Here is a 16,135-nt window from a genome sequence, read left to right on the forward strand (position 1 = left end):
TAAAGCACAAAGCTGAACACATTGCTGCAGCACCAAAGCAACAGGATTTTATAACTGATCTTGAGGCACACAAACCTTATATTCCTCAATACCAAAGATCCACTTAGTGTGCACAAAATGCCTTTACAAACCCAATTATAACCTTGTAAATGTAGCAATGACATCATCATTATGCCACATACGGCCTACACAGGGAGCAGAGCTATGTGAGGCGCCCAACAGGTCCACCCATCACAGACTGTCTGCAAAAAACTATAGGAGGGGTGGAAACATGACCAGTCACCCTGATCAAGGTGAGAGAGCAGCAGTGAGCGGTCTTTATTAAAGGAGGCTCCTACACAGAAGTAAAGTTTCACACTGGATTACTGCACAGATGTGGAAGAAATACACAAAGTACACCAATATTTGCTTATCCTAAAGTTGAGTTTTAAATATCTTTAGTAAATGTGTTGAAAGACCTTCTGGATAGTCAATTATGATAAAATATGTAAAACAAAAACAGCTTTATTCACAACTTCTACATAATGTGTCATGTGACTATGCCTAGTCATTTCATCAAATCCTTCAGAATTCTCCAAGCAAGATACATTTGTTTTATCATGGGAAGGCTGCCTATGTAAACCACATCACCAGGTCCACCAAGACATCAGACAGCGATATGGGCTAGGACAATACAATTTCTTTAACGTGACTCTCTCTCTCTCTCCCCCCCCCCCCAGAGTTTAGTAGGAAACCGCTAATAAAACCTTCCTCATTTTAATATTCATACCGACCATAATTCCGTCAACTCTAAAGTATAACGTACGGTATACCAACAGAAGGTCCTGCTTCTATCAAAACATGAAGGGAGATTTATGAAAACACCACAAAAATAATTATTTTTCTTAATTACATTCTTAATGAGCTCATTAGAAACATTGGAATTTAAATGATCTAATAGCTCTATTTATGTCTTTCTAGTGAAGGGAAAAAAATAATAACTTGCCAATGCAAGGGAAAAATGTTTTTAATGTCAGGACCAATTTTAATCAAACCTCTCATTGTGTTTAAAATTTGAAAATCCTTACAAACTAATCCCATGATGAGCCAGTCAGTAAATCTCTGTTCTCCTGTGGCAAGACAAGTCTTTATTAACTGGGTCTGTTAAGGGAAAGCTGGATAGCTGCAGAGCAAGTGCTAATAACCTCATTGGCCACAGGGGACGAGGGAGCCAGCATGGTGCTGAATGCTAACAAAGGATGCAGAAAATTATCTATAGCGATTTGGAGCTAATGCACTGAAAAATAGAAAACCCAAGCAAGCTAGCGATAGCACTCCAGTGACCCATTCTGCCATCTCAGTGCTACCCGTAATATAGTACTTGTACATGTAAAACCTATTACCACATATGAAAATTCAAAACTGTTAAAGTCAACCTTGCATGAGAAAATAGTTTTCCAACGGTATAATCCACACTGCTCACTCAACTTTGTAATTGAGAGGTTTAAAAAAAAAAATAAAAAATCTGTGTTTTGTTCATGGAGCAATAAGCTTAGCTCCTCCCTTCCCATGCTTCTTTTTGAGCATAACATTTCTGTTTAAAACACCTACGTTCTAGAAAAGTTCTTGATCTGCTGGTCAGGTGATATCATCAATTCCACCCTTTTCAGTCAGGCATCTATACTGTATACCCGCTTTAGCTGGATTTTCAAATATGGCAGCTCCATAATACACTTTACACAGGAAAAAAAAAAGACACACATACTTAAACTGATTTTCTTAAAGTGATACTAAAAAAAAAAAAAAAACATGTCATACTTACCTAAACCAGTGCACAGAGGAGCCATGATCCTCCATCTCGGGTCCCCTGCCAGCACTCCTGGCCCCTCCCTCCTGTCTAGTGCCCCAAGCAGGCACACTCCCGAGCTGCTGCTATACATGTCCATTCAGACACGGAGCCACGGCTCAGACCCACCACCTCTTTCCTCATTGGCTCGCTGGCTGTGATTGACCGCAGCCAGAGCCAATGGTTCCTGATGCTGTCTTAGCCAATGAGAAATAGTTGCGGGACAGCCAAGACTCTTGTACACATCGCTGGGTTGAGAGGAAGCTCAGGTAAGCATTAGGGGGCTACAACACCCAGAAGGTTTTTCACCTTCATGCATAGAATGCATGAAGGTAAAAAAGCATGACCCTTTACAAACACTTTAAATAAATAATGCAAGATTATACAAAATAGGTGCGTATGTACCTATAACGTCAATATAAATAACGAAACAAATCATAAACCCATGGCATCCTATGTATTAAGGTGAAAAAACTTCTGTCAGTCAGCGGCCCCCCAGCCTCCCTGTTTTACTTACCTGAGCCCTGAAATTTCCAACAGCGAGGACACACAGTCCCTCTTCCCGGGGTTCTCAGCAGTTGATTGTATAGATTGATCGCAGCGCAGCCATTGGCTCCCATTGCTGTCAATCAAATCCAATGACGCAGGCACCAGGGTCAAGTCCAGAATTTGTGTCTACGGATGCAAATGCTGGACTCAGGAGCACGCCCGTAAGATAAACCCCACCCGGGAGAGCGCTTTTCCTAGGGGGGTTATCTGATGTGGGGAGGAGCCACGAGAGCTGCCGGGGGACCACAGAAATCGAGGATTGGGGCAACTCTGTGCAAAGTAAGCTGCACAGTGGAGGTAAGTATATATTTGTTATTTAAAAAAAAACAACAAAGCTTTACAATTACTGTAAGGTGTTTTTTGTGATATTTCAAAGCATATAAAGTGCTTCCAGTGTTCGGGTGCTGCTCCCCTATGCACAACCTCTAACCAGAAAGAGATCAATTTGCACTTTTGAATAACACTGAGGGTCCAGGCAGCCAGCGCCAGGTTAATAACGCCAATGGATATCGCCCGCAGGCACTTTATCTTACTCCTTGATCACCATAGTGCTCCACAGGCAATACTCAAATATAATAAAGTAGTGCCTGTGAAACGTCACTTACTTGTACATTCTTCTCCTAATCCATCCTGCAATCTTATGACGTGACTAGCGCATGCGCAATCCATTGTTTGATTCGCAACAAACTGTGTGTGCCATTTCTGTATCAACAGCATGCCGCGTCTGTAATTTTCCCTGTAAACAGCACAGCACGGAAGCCTTGAGATACTGTGCCTTCCTCCTCAGTGTCATTGTGCTCCATTGGATAGCACGCGATCACGCATGCGCAAGATTTCAGCAAGGAAAAACAAAGGAAGGGGCGGAAATGAAGTCCACAACAGATAGAAAACAATAGGAAAGAAGGCACGGCAGATTCCCAGAAGAGGATATAATTTATCAAAGGACAAAAAAATAATTGCGAAGCCGTTTTAGATTAAGTTTAAATGTGCAAGGCATGTAAATACTTAGTTCTGTGATACTATTTAAAAAACAAGAAAAACGGGGTTTACTTCTATAAAATAGGGATACACTCATATCAATAATGTATATATATATATATATATATATATATATATATATATATATATACACACACATACGTTTTAAAGGGATCTTATTTTGTATAAGATTTTTATGTCCTGTGACATTTGGAAGTGCTGCAGTCTCATGCTGCACTAAGCGAGAGTTTTTTTCATTTTTATTAATGTACGATTCTCTTAAATTAAACTTAGGGTAATTTTGGACAAATTCTGGGAGACAGAACTACCCATCGTTTTATCATTCTTAACCTTCAGTGGAAATATCTCAACACATAAGTTCATCAACCTGATGGGCCCATTATGAATGGTTGTAGCCACCCACATCTATGCAATTCATCTCACTGGCACATGATTGACATGTGAACTGTATCTGGACCTTTTCTAAATCTAAAAAACCTCTTTACTTCCCTCCTTAAACCAAAGTATGGTCTTAGATCTACCGTTACAAATTTTACTGGGTTGCATGCGTGTTTAAAAAATTTTTCAAGCTAGAAAACATTTTCACTACACAGGGCCTCTTAAGACAGGGCTGAAACTATGTATGACATTTAATTCAGGTCACTGATCTCCAACCTGTTGGACTGTGTTCCGTCATATGATGTGGCAAGTACAGGAAGTGCTCTTGACAAAACATACTGGGTGCATTTAGGAAGAACTCTAGTTCATTCACATGTACAACGGCTCTACCACATTTACTGAAGAAAAAAAGAGTCACGTGTAGAATACACTTATCAGGATTTTTTAATACATTTCTTGCATACAGCTCAAGTTGACAATTTTCATTGTTGGATAAAAAAGATATTTATCAACTCTGTGCTGACAGACAATTTATGAGACTCGCTGCAGTTTACCAGTGCATGTAATCGAGAACAAGTCCGCATTCACTGAAAATAAACGATGAAAAAGTTCTGCTTTCCAAGGGAATTGAGGTAAAGAAAGTCATATACAAAGTCATTTCTGGATAATAACCAAAAGAAGATATTTTCTAGGTGATGCTTCAAAGTGCTTCACCAATATTTTAATAGTAAAAGCAAATGTAAACCTGATCACGTCTCAACCAATCTCATTTAAGCTTTAAAACTTTAATATTATTTCAGATTTGATTTTTGATTTTTTAACAGCTTTCATTAAAATAACTGCTGATGCTACCATAAAGATCCATGCTTGGACAAGTCCTGTTATAGGGTGACAACACTTGGTCTCTGTCTCCCGATTGTGCTCCTGTGCTGCCACCCTTTTCAATGGAGGCTACAATTCACCATTTCAACACCTTTTATGCAGGCATAAACTACTGTTGTCACCATCAGAAAACATGCCCTGACAATCAAAATGCAGCTGTAAACTGGAGTGCATTAATGGGTTCTAATCCTTCCATATTTTAGTAAAATTCCAGTCTGTGTCCTTACTGGAGAACTTTTCAATCACTTCCTGAAAAAAAAAAAAAAAATCTTCTTTTCCTTAAGGCAAGCAGATATTGCTGGGATCAACAAGCTCTGGTGTTTTTATTATTAAATGCAAATATGCAGTAATATTCTGTGCAATGAAATCAAGTCCTAGTGACAAAAAAACAAAGCAGATATATCCATGAATAGTTTCATATGACTACTACAAGCTCTATTAAAGCAGCATTCTAGCCAGAGCTAAATATGCAAATTAAGTAGATTTCAACTGTTTTACCTGCAAAAATATCTTTTTTTCAGACACACACCCCTGTTTGCATGCAGATCTGCTCCCCCGCACGCCTGTTATATTAAAACAAGCAGCCATGTCTACATAGTCCCTGCATCCCCAAAGCGAAACATGAGCTACCTGCATACAGCTCCACCTGCATAAACAAATGGTCTCTACTGAAATCACATGGGGCAAGGTGACAATGCAGAAGAGTACTTAAGAGACAGGAAAGTTCTCTCTCCATAAAAGCGAACTGCCTGAACAACATTCTCTAAAAAACCTTCTGCATGCAGTATCCCCCACTGATCTCGATTCCGCAATGTGCATGAAAGCAGAGGTTCTCTCAACTGTCATCATCTACATTGGCTCAGAGACAGCAGTGGGAGCCATCCCACTACTGTCGATCACAGCCAGTGAGGAGGGTGCAGGGGCAGGGCCGAGCTGCGCTGTGTGTGTGTCAATGGTCACACAGAGCGGGGCCCAGGAGCGAGCATGCACAAGTTTCCACATAGTAAGTGGCACTCGGCTGGGGGGAAGAGCCAGGGGTGCAGGCAGGGGACCCGAGCAGAGGAGGATCGGTGCTGCGCTGTGCAAAACCATTGCACCGAGCAAATAAAATATGTTATTTTCATTTTTTTTTTTTTTTTAAATCAAACCTTTAATATCACTTTAAGGTTTATAAGATATTTTAGTGACTGGGTTAAAAGCCGTATGCTAATTTTAGCTGGTTCCTGGTCAATTGCCCAAAAATCACTCCATATAGTGGCCCTAACGCCACCCATCCTTGCTTCAAAAAAAAACAAAAAAAAACAATGGAGCAGGAAGGAAAACATTATCAGCGCAACAGTGCTTGCATCCAATCATATGCAAGCACTGTTCAGGTATTCTGACAGTCACCGGATGTCAGGATACAAAAGGCTCAGTGGGAGATTCCTCCATCTGCACTGTATAGTAGGGATGGAGGATTCTGTTAACATAAGTGTGCATGGCAAACTTAACAGAGATCCTGGGGAAGAAAAATGTAATGGTGTAAATGGGACCCAAAGAGTTTAAATTATCAAAAAAAATATTTTTTACAGACAACAGGACGTTGTTGTCCAGTTAGGGATCTTTACATCTGAATGAAGGAATATAGATATAACACAATTATAACCTGCAAATGTTCAGCACTAATACAATGGCAGGACTAGGTTCTTAACAGTTACGGCTCTAACAGTCTTGACTGTGCCTAACACACATCCTTTAAACTAATAAAGCCATTATTCCAGGAAGACAAAACGCAGAGGTACTCTTATAAAAGACAAGGCCCATTCTATGCTGCGCACCCACTTCACCTGTTTTACTGGGAAAACACACTATGCCAATCACATTAGAAATCTTTTATCCTGCACAATCTCTGCTGCTCTTTGTTCGCCTGAATTGGATTTGAGATGTTGTATGCTGACCGTTGCCATTGTAAATAGAACATTAATCACTCTTCAATAAACAGTGAAAAGGACAAAAACATGACATGATTAGTAGAGGCTACTTGACTCACCCATTATTCTACTTAATGCAGCATTCCTTGTGGGCGATTCGTCAAAGCTGTACATAGAGTGGGAAATTCTTCGCTCCCTGTCGTCCAGCATTGTCTCGATGGGCAATTCGGGCCCCGAGGGGCTTCCAGGTGACTCCAACTGTAGAATCGGGAGAGAAGGGATATCAGTGCTGACGGTCTATTTAACAGCATGGGGGAACAATAACAACATGCCTAAGGCCTGCACCCGGCTGGGTACCAAATGAGCTAGAACTTTTCACCCTCTACCAAAATAATTTGCATTGACAGCTCTGCTTAATGGGCAACTTTCGACGCCACTTTGTAGTATACCTCCTGTGGAGCGCCTGTCATATTTCAACACCCTTAAGCAAAAAATAAATAGTACAAAGGCAATGTCTCTGATCACATTAGACCAAATTTGCTTACAAATTTGTTCTTTTAACTCTTCTCTGCACTTAGGCCTTCTACAGCAATAGAGACAAAATACAAAAATAATTTTACTGCCAAAATGTGTCTTTAATCGTATTATGCAGATAGCATCTGTTAGGTTAGTACGTTTTAGAATAAATAAGGTTTGAACTAATAAAACATCTTTTAACTGAAAAAAAAAAAAAAATTCACAGCACGATCCCGTTCTTTGCTTACTTTTTATTTCTCCAAAACAATATTTCTTACAAAAATTCAACAATAAAAATCTGATTTATCAACTTTACTTGCTAAATAAGTTTTAACCACTTGCCAACCGCCGCATGTACATTTATGTCGGCAGAATGGCACGGCTGGGCATACGGGCGTATAGGTACATCCCTTTGAATTTACCGGCGGCGTCGTGCATGGAACCTTGCTGGGAGCTCTGTGGGTAGGATCGCAGGTCCTGCGGACTCCATGTCCATGGGGTTCCCCGCAATCACCTCACAGAGCTGAAGAACGGGGAGATGCTAATATAAACAAGCCTCTCCCTGTTCTGCCTAGTGACACTGTCACTGATCATAGCTCCCTGTGATCAGGAGACATGATTAGTGATGTGTCACACATAGCCCCTCCCCCTAACAGTTAGAATCACTCCCAGGACACACTTAACCCCTTCCTAACCAGCTAGTGGTTAACCCCTTCACTGCCAGTGTAATTTTTACAGTAATCAGTGCAATTTTTTTAGCAGTGGTCACTGTAAAAATGATAATGGTCCCACAAATGTGTCAAAATTGGCCGATGTGTCCGCTAAATGTCGCAGTTCCGATAAAAATTGCAGATCACTGACATTACTAGTAAAACAAAAAATAATAATAAAAATGCCATAAAACAACCCCTTATTTTGTAGACGCTATAACTTTTGTGCAAACCAATCAAACGCTTATTGCGATTTCTTTTACCAAAAATATGTAGAAGAATACATATCGGCCTAAACTGAGGAAAAAATAGTTTTACAGCAAAAAGTAAAAAATAATGCATTTTTTTAAAATTGTTGCTCTATTTTTGTTTATAGTGCAAAAAATAAAAACCACAGGAGGTAATCAAATACCACCAAAAGAAAGCTCTATTTGTGGGGGGGAAAAAAAAAAAAAAGACGTCAATTTTGTCTGGGAACCACGCTGCACGACCGCACAATTTGTCAGTTAAAGTGACGCAGCGCCGAATCGCAAAATGTGCCCTTGTCTTTGGCCAGCAAAATGGTCCGGGGCTTAAGTGGTTAAATATATACCACCCCTTCCACCTTGATATTACATGCCTTGTAAAAGAGACTCTACCACCTTATCGCCAATCCAGCATTAATCTGCTACTGGTCCAGTCCAGTAAAGATAAGAGAAGGGTGTTATTTCACACTTTTAATGATTCAGTACCACTGTGCATGTTGGGGCCTATACTATTTAAGCTTAAAGAGGAAGTAAACCCTTCCAAACAACTTGGACCTACAGGTAAGCCTAGATTAAGGCTTACCTGTAGGTCCAAGCAATATCTCTTAAACCTATATGGTTTAGGAGATATTTGCCCGAAAATGGGCACCGCTGTCTACGGCGCATGCGCCGTAGACAGCGGCGCGCAGGCGCACTAAATGTGGCAAATCCATGAATGGATTTGCCAAATTTGTCGACTCCCGTGCGCATGCGCGGGAGTGACGTCATCGCGGCTTTGCCGAGTGGCAGCGGCGGAGCTGCGAGACGCGACTCCCGTGCGCATGCGCGGGAGTGACGTCATCGCGGCTTCGCCGCTGTGATTCGTCGGAGCTGCGAGACGCCACCAGCAACATGGATGCGGCGGACTACAGGGATCAGCGGCGACTTCGCTGGCTCCTGTGTCAGGTAAGTGACACATAATGAGCTACTATGCGATGCATAGTAGTCCATTATGCTTTACCTTTGCAGGGAAAAAAAGAGGAAGTAAACCCATCAGGGTTTACTTCCTCTTTAAACCTTCTCCCATCCCCATTCTAAGCACTATATTACCTATCGCATAAAAAAAGAAAGATATGTATACTTACCTAATCTCAGGCCGTTCCAATTGTTCAGGATACAAAGAAAAATACACAAGTAACCTCAGAAGAAATACAGGCTGGTCTGGAAAAAGATGGTGTGGTTGTTTTAAAGAGAACAATATGACGATACTTGAATAAAAATGAGCTGATTGGCCAAGTTGCCAGAAAGAAGCCTTCACTGCACCAAGGCCACAAGAGAGCCTGCTTTGTAATCTGGACGGACAAGACCAAAAAAGAGCTTTATGGTCACAACCATAAGCCCTATGTTTGGAGAGAAAGAATACCATCCCCACTGTGAAGCATGGTGGTGGCTCACCGATGTTTTATGGGTATGTGAGCTCTATAGGCAAGGGAAATTTTGTGAAAACTGATGGCAAGATGAACGCAGCATATGATAAGAAAATTCTGGCAGACAATTTGCATTCTTCTGCATGAAAACTGTGCATGGGACACACTTGAACTTTCCAGCATGATAATGACCCTAAGCACAAGGCCAAGTAGACCCTCAAGTGGTTACAGCAGAAAAAGGTGAAGGTTCTGGAGTGGTCGTCTGAGTCTAATATCATTGAGCCACTCATGGGTATATATAAAACGTGAAGGTAATTCAAGACGTTCAAAGACTGCATGTCCAGGGGACATTTTGCCAAGAGGAATGGGCATCTATACCACCTGCATGAATTTGAGGTCTCAGACAACTATTACAAAACACTACACGCTGTCATTGATGCTAAAGGAGGCAATACATAGTATTAACCACTTAACCCCGGACCATTTGGTTGGCCAAAGACCAGACCACTTTTTGCGATTCGGCACTGTGTCGCTTTAACTGGCAATTGCCCGGTCGTGCGGCGTGGCTCAGAAACAAAATTGACATCTTTTTTCCCCCCACAAACAGAGCTTTCTTTTGGTGGTATTTAATGACCCCTGTGGGTTTTATTTTTTGTGCTATAAACAAAAAAAAGAGTGCCAATTAAAAAAAAAACGCTTTATTTTTAACTTTTTGCTATAATAAATATCCCCCAAAAATATATTTATTTTTTTCCTTTCTTCTGTATTCTTCTACCTATTTTTGTTAAAAAAAAGACGCAAAAAGTGTATATTGATTAGTTTGCGCAAAAGTTATAGCGTCTACAAAATAGGGGATGTATTTATGCCATTTTTATTATTTTTTTTATTTTTTACTAGTACAGGCGGCAATAATTTTTTATCGTGACCGCGACATTATGGCGGACACATCAGACAATTTTGACACATTCTCGGGGAGCGAGCGGGGGCACGCACCCCCTAGTGGCCGTTTACGTTACCGACGTAACATAAAGGTGATTCTCGCAGCCGAGCCATGCAGCCACAGTACAACTGTGGCGGCTGGTCGGCATGCCATTAATAATTAATGGTATGCAGACTTTTGAGCAGGGGTCATTTAATTTGTTTACTTTTTGCCACGTTTTATTTGAAAATGGTACATATATTACCAATTCTCCGAGGGTATGCAAACTTTTGAGCACAACTGTGTGTGTGTGTGTGAATGTATATATATATATATATATATATATATATATATATATATATATATATATATATATATATATATACACACACACACACACACACACATATATACACACACATCACACGCACGCACGCCATAGTTCATAATAAAAAAGCTATAAAATTGAAGGAAAAAAAAGTGTCAATGAGCAGAGACTTAGTCACACTAATCATAAGAAACGCACAAGAAAAGAAAGCGCAAGCATCTCTTTTGACACTGAGGCTTGTCTTCTGCCTTCAGCTGTACATAATAAAATCTGCATCAGTATTGCTTAAGCTAAACTGTCACCCATAAAAGTGAAACCATAATTCACAGCTGCCGGTAAAAGTGTCTTTTGTGCTTGTAAGACTGCGGCTGTCACAGCCTATCAAACATTTCAACTGGAAATGGCTCCACTAAACTCCTACTCCAGTGCAAACGCTTCTGTCAGAAAATGATCAGCAACACCCACAAGGCAATCTCTGTCTTTTCCACATGGAGATTATTTTTAGATGGAGAAGAGTTTGGTGAACTCCTACATGGATGGAACCTTTATGCAAAACCAATGTCAAGGAAAATGTTTCCATTTACCTGTGTTACCTATTAGAGGGATGTCATTCAGTGTAATGCATGTTTTCCTTTTCCATCTAAATACATTTCTCCCTCTGCGTATTTAAACGCAGCCCCTGCAATTGTCCTTTCACTCCCCCCTGTGTCTGATGACATGCTGGCTTTCACTGAGAAATTTTCAACATGCAATCCCTTGATACAATACTGTCAACACTTGGATTGTAGTGGATTTCACTAAAGGACACGTGGAAATAAAGCATTTTCCTATTTTTTACGCATGCGTGGTTTGACTTCCTGCTCAGTCCTTGGTGTGGATTCTATGATGGCCAAATATACTTTTTCCAACATGTTTTTAATTACAAAAGATGGTTTATACCTGTGAAGCAACCAAACGTGTAGATGGTGGGTGTCTTGACCTATAATTTCTGTATTTTAAAGCTAGTTATAAAAAAAAATAAACGTTAACATTTCTTATGAGAGTTTAAAAAGAGTCAACTGCTTTAAGCAGGGTATACACGCAGGTTTTTTTTTTTTTTTTTTTATCATTCAACCAGTGGGTTGAGTAAAAAAAAAAAAAAGATCCACCTAACCTTTCAAGTGATGTTGATGTAGGGATCACCGCAGCTGTGGCATTTTCAGACTACGGTGACGCCTCCTCTGTCAGAATACACTGATCATCCCAGCAGCCATTGCCTGTGAAGTACCTTACAGATATCTCTACCAAAAAAAAAAAAAAAAATGCTCACATCTAAAATCCATCTCCTTTTAATTTTATAAGTTTTATTTTGTGCTTTAGCAAGCACATAGTACAGTTAAAGTAGAACTATAGGAATTTTTATTTTTTAATTTTATATAGAGTAAGGGAGGGCTAAAAGACATAATTTTTTTTTTTCTGCCATCTGAGTCCCATTGTGGAAAATACCTCCACTTCCTTTCCCATAGCCAAACAGGAAGTGAGGAAAGCCCTGCAAATTAACAATATTTCTTGGGGACCCCCAGGCCATCAGAACTAGATTCCTCATTGGAAGATTTCCCCTCTATTAATTTTCTGGGGACAACCCAAAATTTTTGATTTGATTTTTTATTTTCACTTTCAATAACAGTTAACAGGATAAATAGAGAAGGTGAATCTCCCCAATGCGGGCACGGACCGCAATACAAACGGACAGGGATTCAATTCAATCTCCACTCTATCCAAAACTAAAAAATGTTTTGCCTTCAGTTGTACTTTAACGGAACATAGTCTCCAAGACAAAAAGAAGAAAAATAAATGTAAAACTTGAAGCCTTGGAGTCCAAGGAAGAGAATCCCACAGTTACTACAATTTAACTTGGATCGCTTAATAAGACCCATGAATTCACAAGTACATTTTCTAATCCCTTAAATATGTTAAGTAGGCGGGGACCAAGTACAGTAATGTGTAAGCCAAAAGAACTCATTTTCTAGAGTTCCTATGTCTAATGCCTCGTACACACGATCAGACTTTCCGCCAACAAAACCGTGTAATTTTGTCCGAAGGGCGTTGGCTCAAACTGTCTTGCATACACATGGCCACACAAATGTTGGCCAACAATTACAAACGCAGTGACGTACTAGATGTACTATGTGTTTTTTTCAGCTCTTTAGCGCCAACCTTTGTGCTCCTCCTGCTAATTTCGTGTTAGTAGAAGTTTGGTGAGTGTTAATTTGCACGTTTCTTTTCGCGTTTTTCATTTAGCGTTTTTCACTTGGCGCTTTTCATTTCATTTCTGCATGGCCGTTCGTCAAACAGACATGTTGCGGAATCAGAGGAGATAATGTGTTATTGTTGGAGTTATTGCATTGACATTTTTTTGGTTGAATAATGATTTGATTTGGTATATTTTCTATAATTTTGAATGCATAGAATGCACTTTTTGGTAAAGTTATATTGGCAGATAGGTCAATGTTTTTTTTTTTTTTTAATGCACAATAAAAAAAATTGTGCAGAATACTACTTGACTACGTGGTTTACTTCAAATTACAGTTTGTATTTTTTAAAATGTAACTGCCTACTCCCAATGTGAAATTGACAAGGAACTCCAACATAGTTGTATCTTTGTTCTTTAAAACTACGGAATAATGGTGTTGTGGTAACTTGACCAAAAAAAAAAAAAGCATAATATTATTCTTGATATCACTAGATAAAAAAAAAAGCCTTTGAAAATCTGTTTGCAATAACTTGATCAGTATCACCAGCAAAGCAGCTTCATTATTATACCATTAAAGAAGAAGAGAATGTATGCTGCATTTGGAGATTTCATAATTTGCCACTTCACAATTGCATATTCTTCATTAGGAATGCTAGTTTACAAGACCAACCCCTTCTGGCTCGTCCTTGCTTCCGAGCATGCGTGTTTGTACTTTGGACTTTTTTCCGACGGACTTGTGTACACACTATCAGAAAATCCGGCAACACACATTTATTGGTGGAAAATCATGCTAGCCAACATTTGTTGGCGGAAAGTCCGACAACAATTGTCCGATGGAACATACACACAGTCAGATTTTCCGTCAACAGTCTTGACATCCAAAATTTCCCATCGGAAAGTCAGATCGTGTGTACGGGCCTTTAGAGTTCCCTTCATTTGAAAAAGAAAAAAGGGGTGGGAGAGGGAATGGGGACACTTGGCATAAGTGTAGATGGGAGGAGGGAAGAAGAGTCCACCGGTGGACCCAGAAGCAGCAGAAGTATAACCACTACCAAGGTGGAGCCTGAGTGAACAGCGTGGTTAGATGTGAGGCTTATTCCTATGAGTATTGAAAATCATGCCAATAATACCACGTTTTATGGGACTGTTAATCCTTGCATTTCATAGCCACCATCAGGCGTTCCATTTTATTAACCTAGTTTACCAGTGCTGTCCACCGACTAATTGTCTGCGGGTCTGTGCTTTTCTAATTTTGCGATATGCAGACCTTGGCACTATTTAGTAAGAAAATCAGGGAGGATCGCTTACATCTGTGCCTGAAGAGTGGGGTAATGTGAACAATTGTCCCTGGCCGAGCCTCCAGGCATATATCAGTAAGCTTGTGGATCAGCTGCCTGACATATTCCAAAAATGTTGTACCCATTGTAAACGCAGTAAGCCATCTGAAGAGGTTCAATATGCCCTCTGCTGAGTCTGAACTATCTACTGAGGAGGGAGCATGAGCTTTACTGATTGCAGACCTATAGGTCGGACTAATTGGTGGAGTAGTAGACATGTTACCTCCACACAGAGAGCAAGGGTCCTATTATGCAGCTGCTGGCAGGAAGCAGGCTTTTCTACTTGGGAAGCTTTAGAAAGAAAATAACTAAGACACTGAACCTTTTGTTTTGATGCACCTGGAATGAACTTAGCTGAGTTAAAGAAACAGTTCAGTTTCGTTTGCAATAAATGCTAGCATGGCGATCATCAGGTTCCACTTCTCACCTAGGGTTCTACTTTAATGTAGTAACAAGAGAGCTGCATGAACTGGTATTGCTAGTCTACTTTCAAAGTTTGTTGCCTGGTGGTAAGCATGCTGTACTGTTTTCGGAATTACTTTTCCCTATACTTACTGAAGGGGAGAATGGTCAGCAATGTTGGTACTCTATAAAACACTCATTACAGTATTAAAGAGGAAGTAAACCCTAATGGGTTTACTTCCTCTTTCATTCCCTGCAAAGGCAAAGCATAATGGACTACTATGCATCGCATAGTAGCCCATTATGTGTCACTTACCTGACACAGGAGCCAGCGAAGTCGCCGCTGTCCCCTGTAGTCCGCCGCATCAATCTTGCTGGTGGCGTCTCGCAGCTCCGCCGCTGTCATTCGGCGAAGCCGCGATGACGTCACTCCCGCGCATGCGCACGGGAGTCGACACGCGCGGCAGCTCCATTCTTGGAAATGCCGCGCTCAGTGCGCCTGTGCGCCGCTGTCTACAGCGCATGCGCCGTAGACAGCGGTGCCCGTTTTCGGGCAAATATCTCCTAAACCATATAGGTTTAGGAGATATTGCTTGGACCTACAGGTAAGCCTTAATCTAGGCTTACCTGTAGGTCAAAGTGGTTTGTAAGGGTTTACAACCACTTTAAATAATGTGATTATTCTAATTTAGAAATAATTCATACCCTTGGGAAGTTTGCTAGATTCATGTGAATGGAGGTGTATTTCTCAAGGTCACACAGCAGAGGGAAGTCATCTCCAAGTGTCTAAATTCTTAAAATATTTCAGTGAAAGTTAGCTTTGCAAATAAAGTGTTGGGATAAGCAAATACATCAACCCCCAATATAAATTTATACCCAGAAGCAACCGTGGTTAGATGCATCTGGGGAAAATTTTATTTTTCCCCCATCAATATGATCAGTAGGCAAGGCTTTCTTTAACTCCTTCCTGACTAGCCAGTTGTACTGCGTCAGGTTGGCTCCCCTGGGTGAAACGACGAAACACTACATCGGTTCTCCTTTTGACCACCGGGAGGGTGTGCGCCTCACGGAGCCACGCCTGAGCAAGTGCCCGGTGGGCGCGATGACTGGCGGGCACCCACGATCACTTGTGACGGAGCGAGAACCCCTTCCCCGCCAGTGACATTTATACAGTAAACAGTGTATTTTTATAGAACCGATCGCTGTATAATTGTCAATGGTCCCAAAAAAAGTGTCAAAAGTGTCCAATTTGTCTGGATAAAAAAAATAAAAATCACAGATCACCGCCATTACTAGTATAAAAAAAATAATAATAAAAATGCCATAAATCCATTACCTATCTTGTAGACTCTATAAATTTTGCGTAAACCAATCAATACACACTTATTACGATTTTTTTTTACCAAAAATATGTAGAAGAATACATATTGGCCTAAACTGAGGAAAAAAATTGTTTCGTTTTTTTAAATTTGGGATATTTATTATAGCAAAAAGTA

General features: G+C 40.4%; 1 protein-coding gene across 11 annotated transcripts in view; it reads right to left on the minus strand.

Moving 5' to 3' along the window:
* PARD3 (par-3 family cell polarity regulator) overlaps positions 1-16,135 on the minus strand; it is an 835,070-nt gene that overhangs the window by 361,166 nt on the left and 457,769 nt on the right. For all 11 annotated transcript variants that reach the window (XM_077491101.1, XM_077491100.1, XM_077491097.1 and 8 more), the window contains one exon: positions 6,663-6,801. In XM_077491101.1, coding sequence (XP_077347227.1) covers positions 6,663-6,801 — 139 coding nt within the window. The remainder of the gene's footprint in view (positions 1-6,662; positions 6,802-16,135) is intronic.

Source organism: Lithobates pipiens, unplaced genomic scaffold, assembly GCF_037356315.1.
Source record: "Lithobates pipiens isolate NorthernLeopardFrog02 unplaced genomic scaffold, aLitPip1_a1.2 Scaffold_19, whole genome shotgun sequence".
Taxonomy (NCBI): domain Eukaryota; kingdom Metazoa; phylum Chordata; class Amphibia; order Anura; family Ranidae; genus Lithobates; species Lithobates pipiens.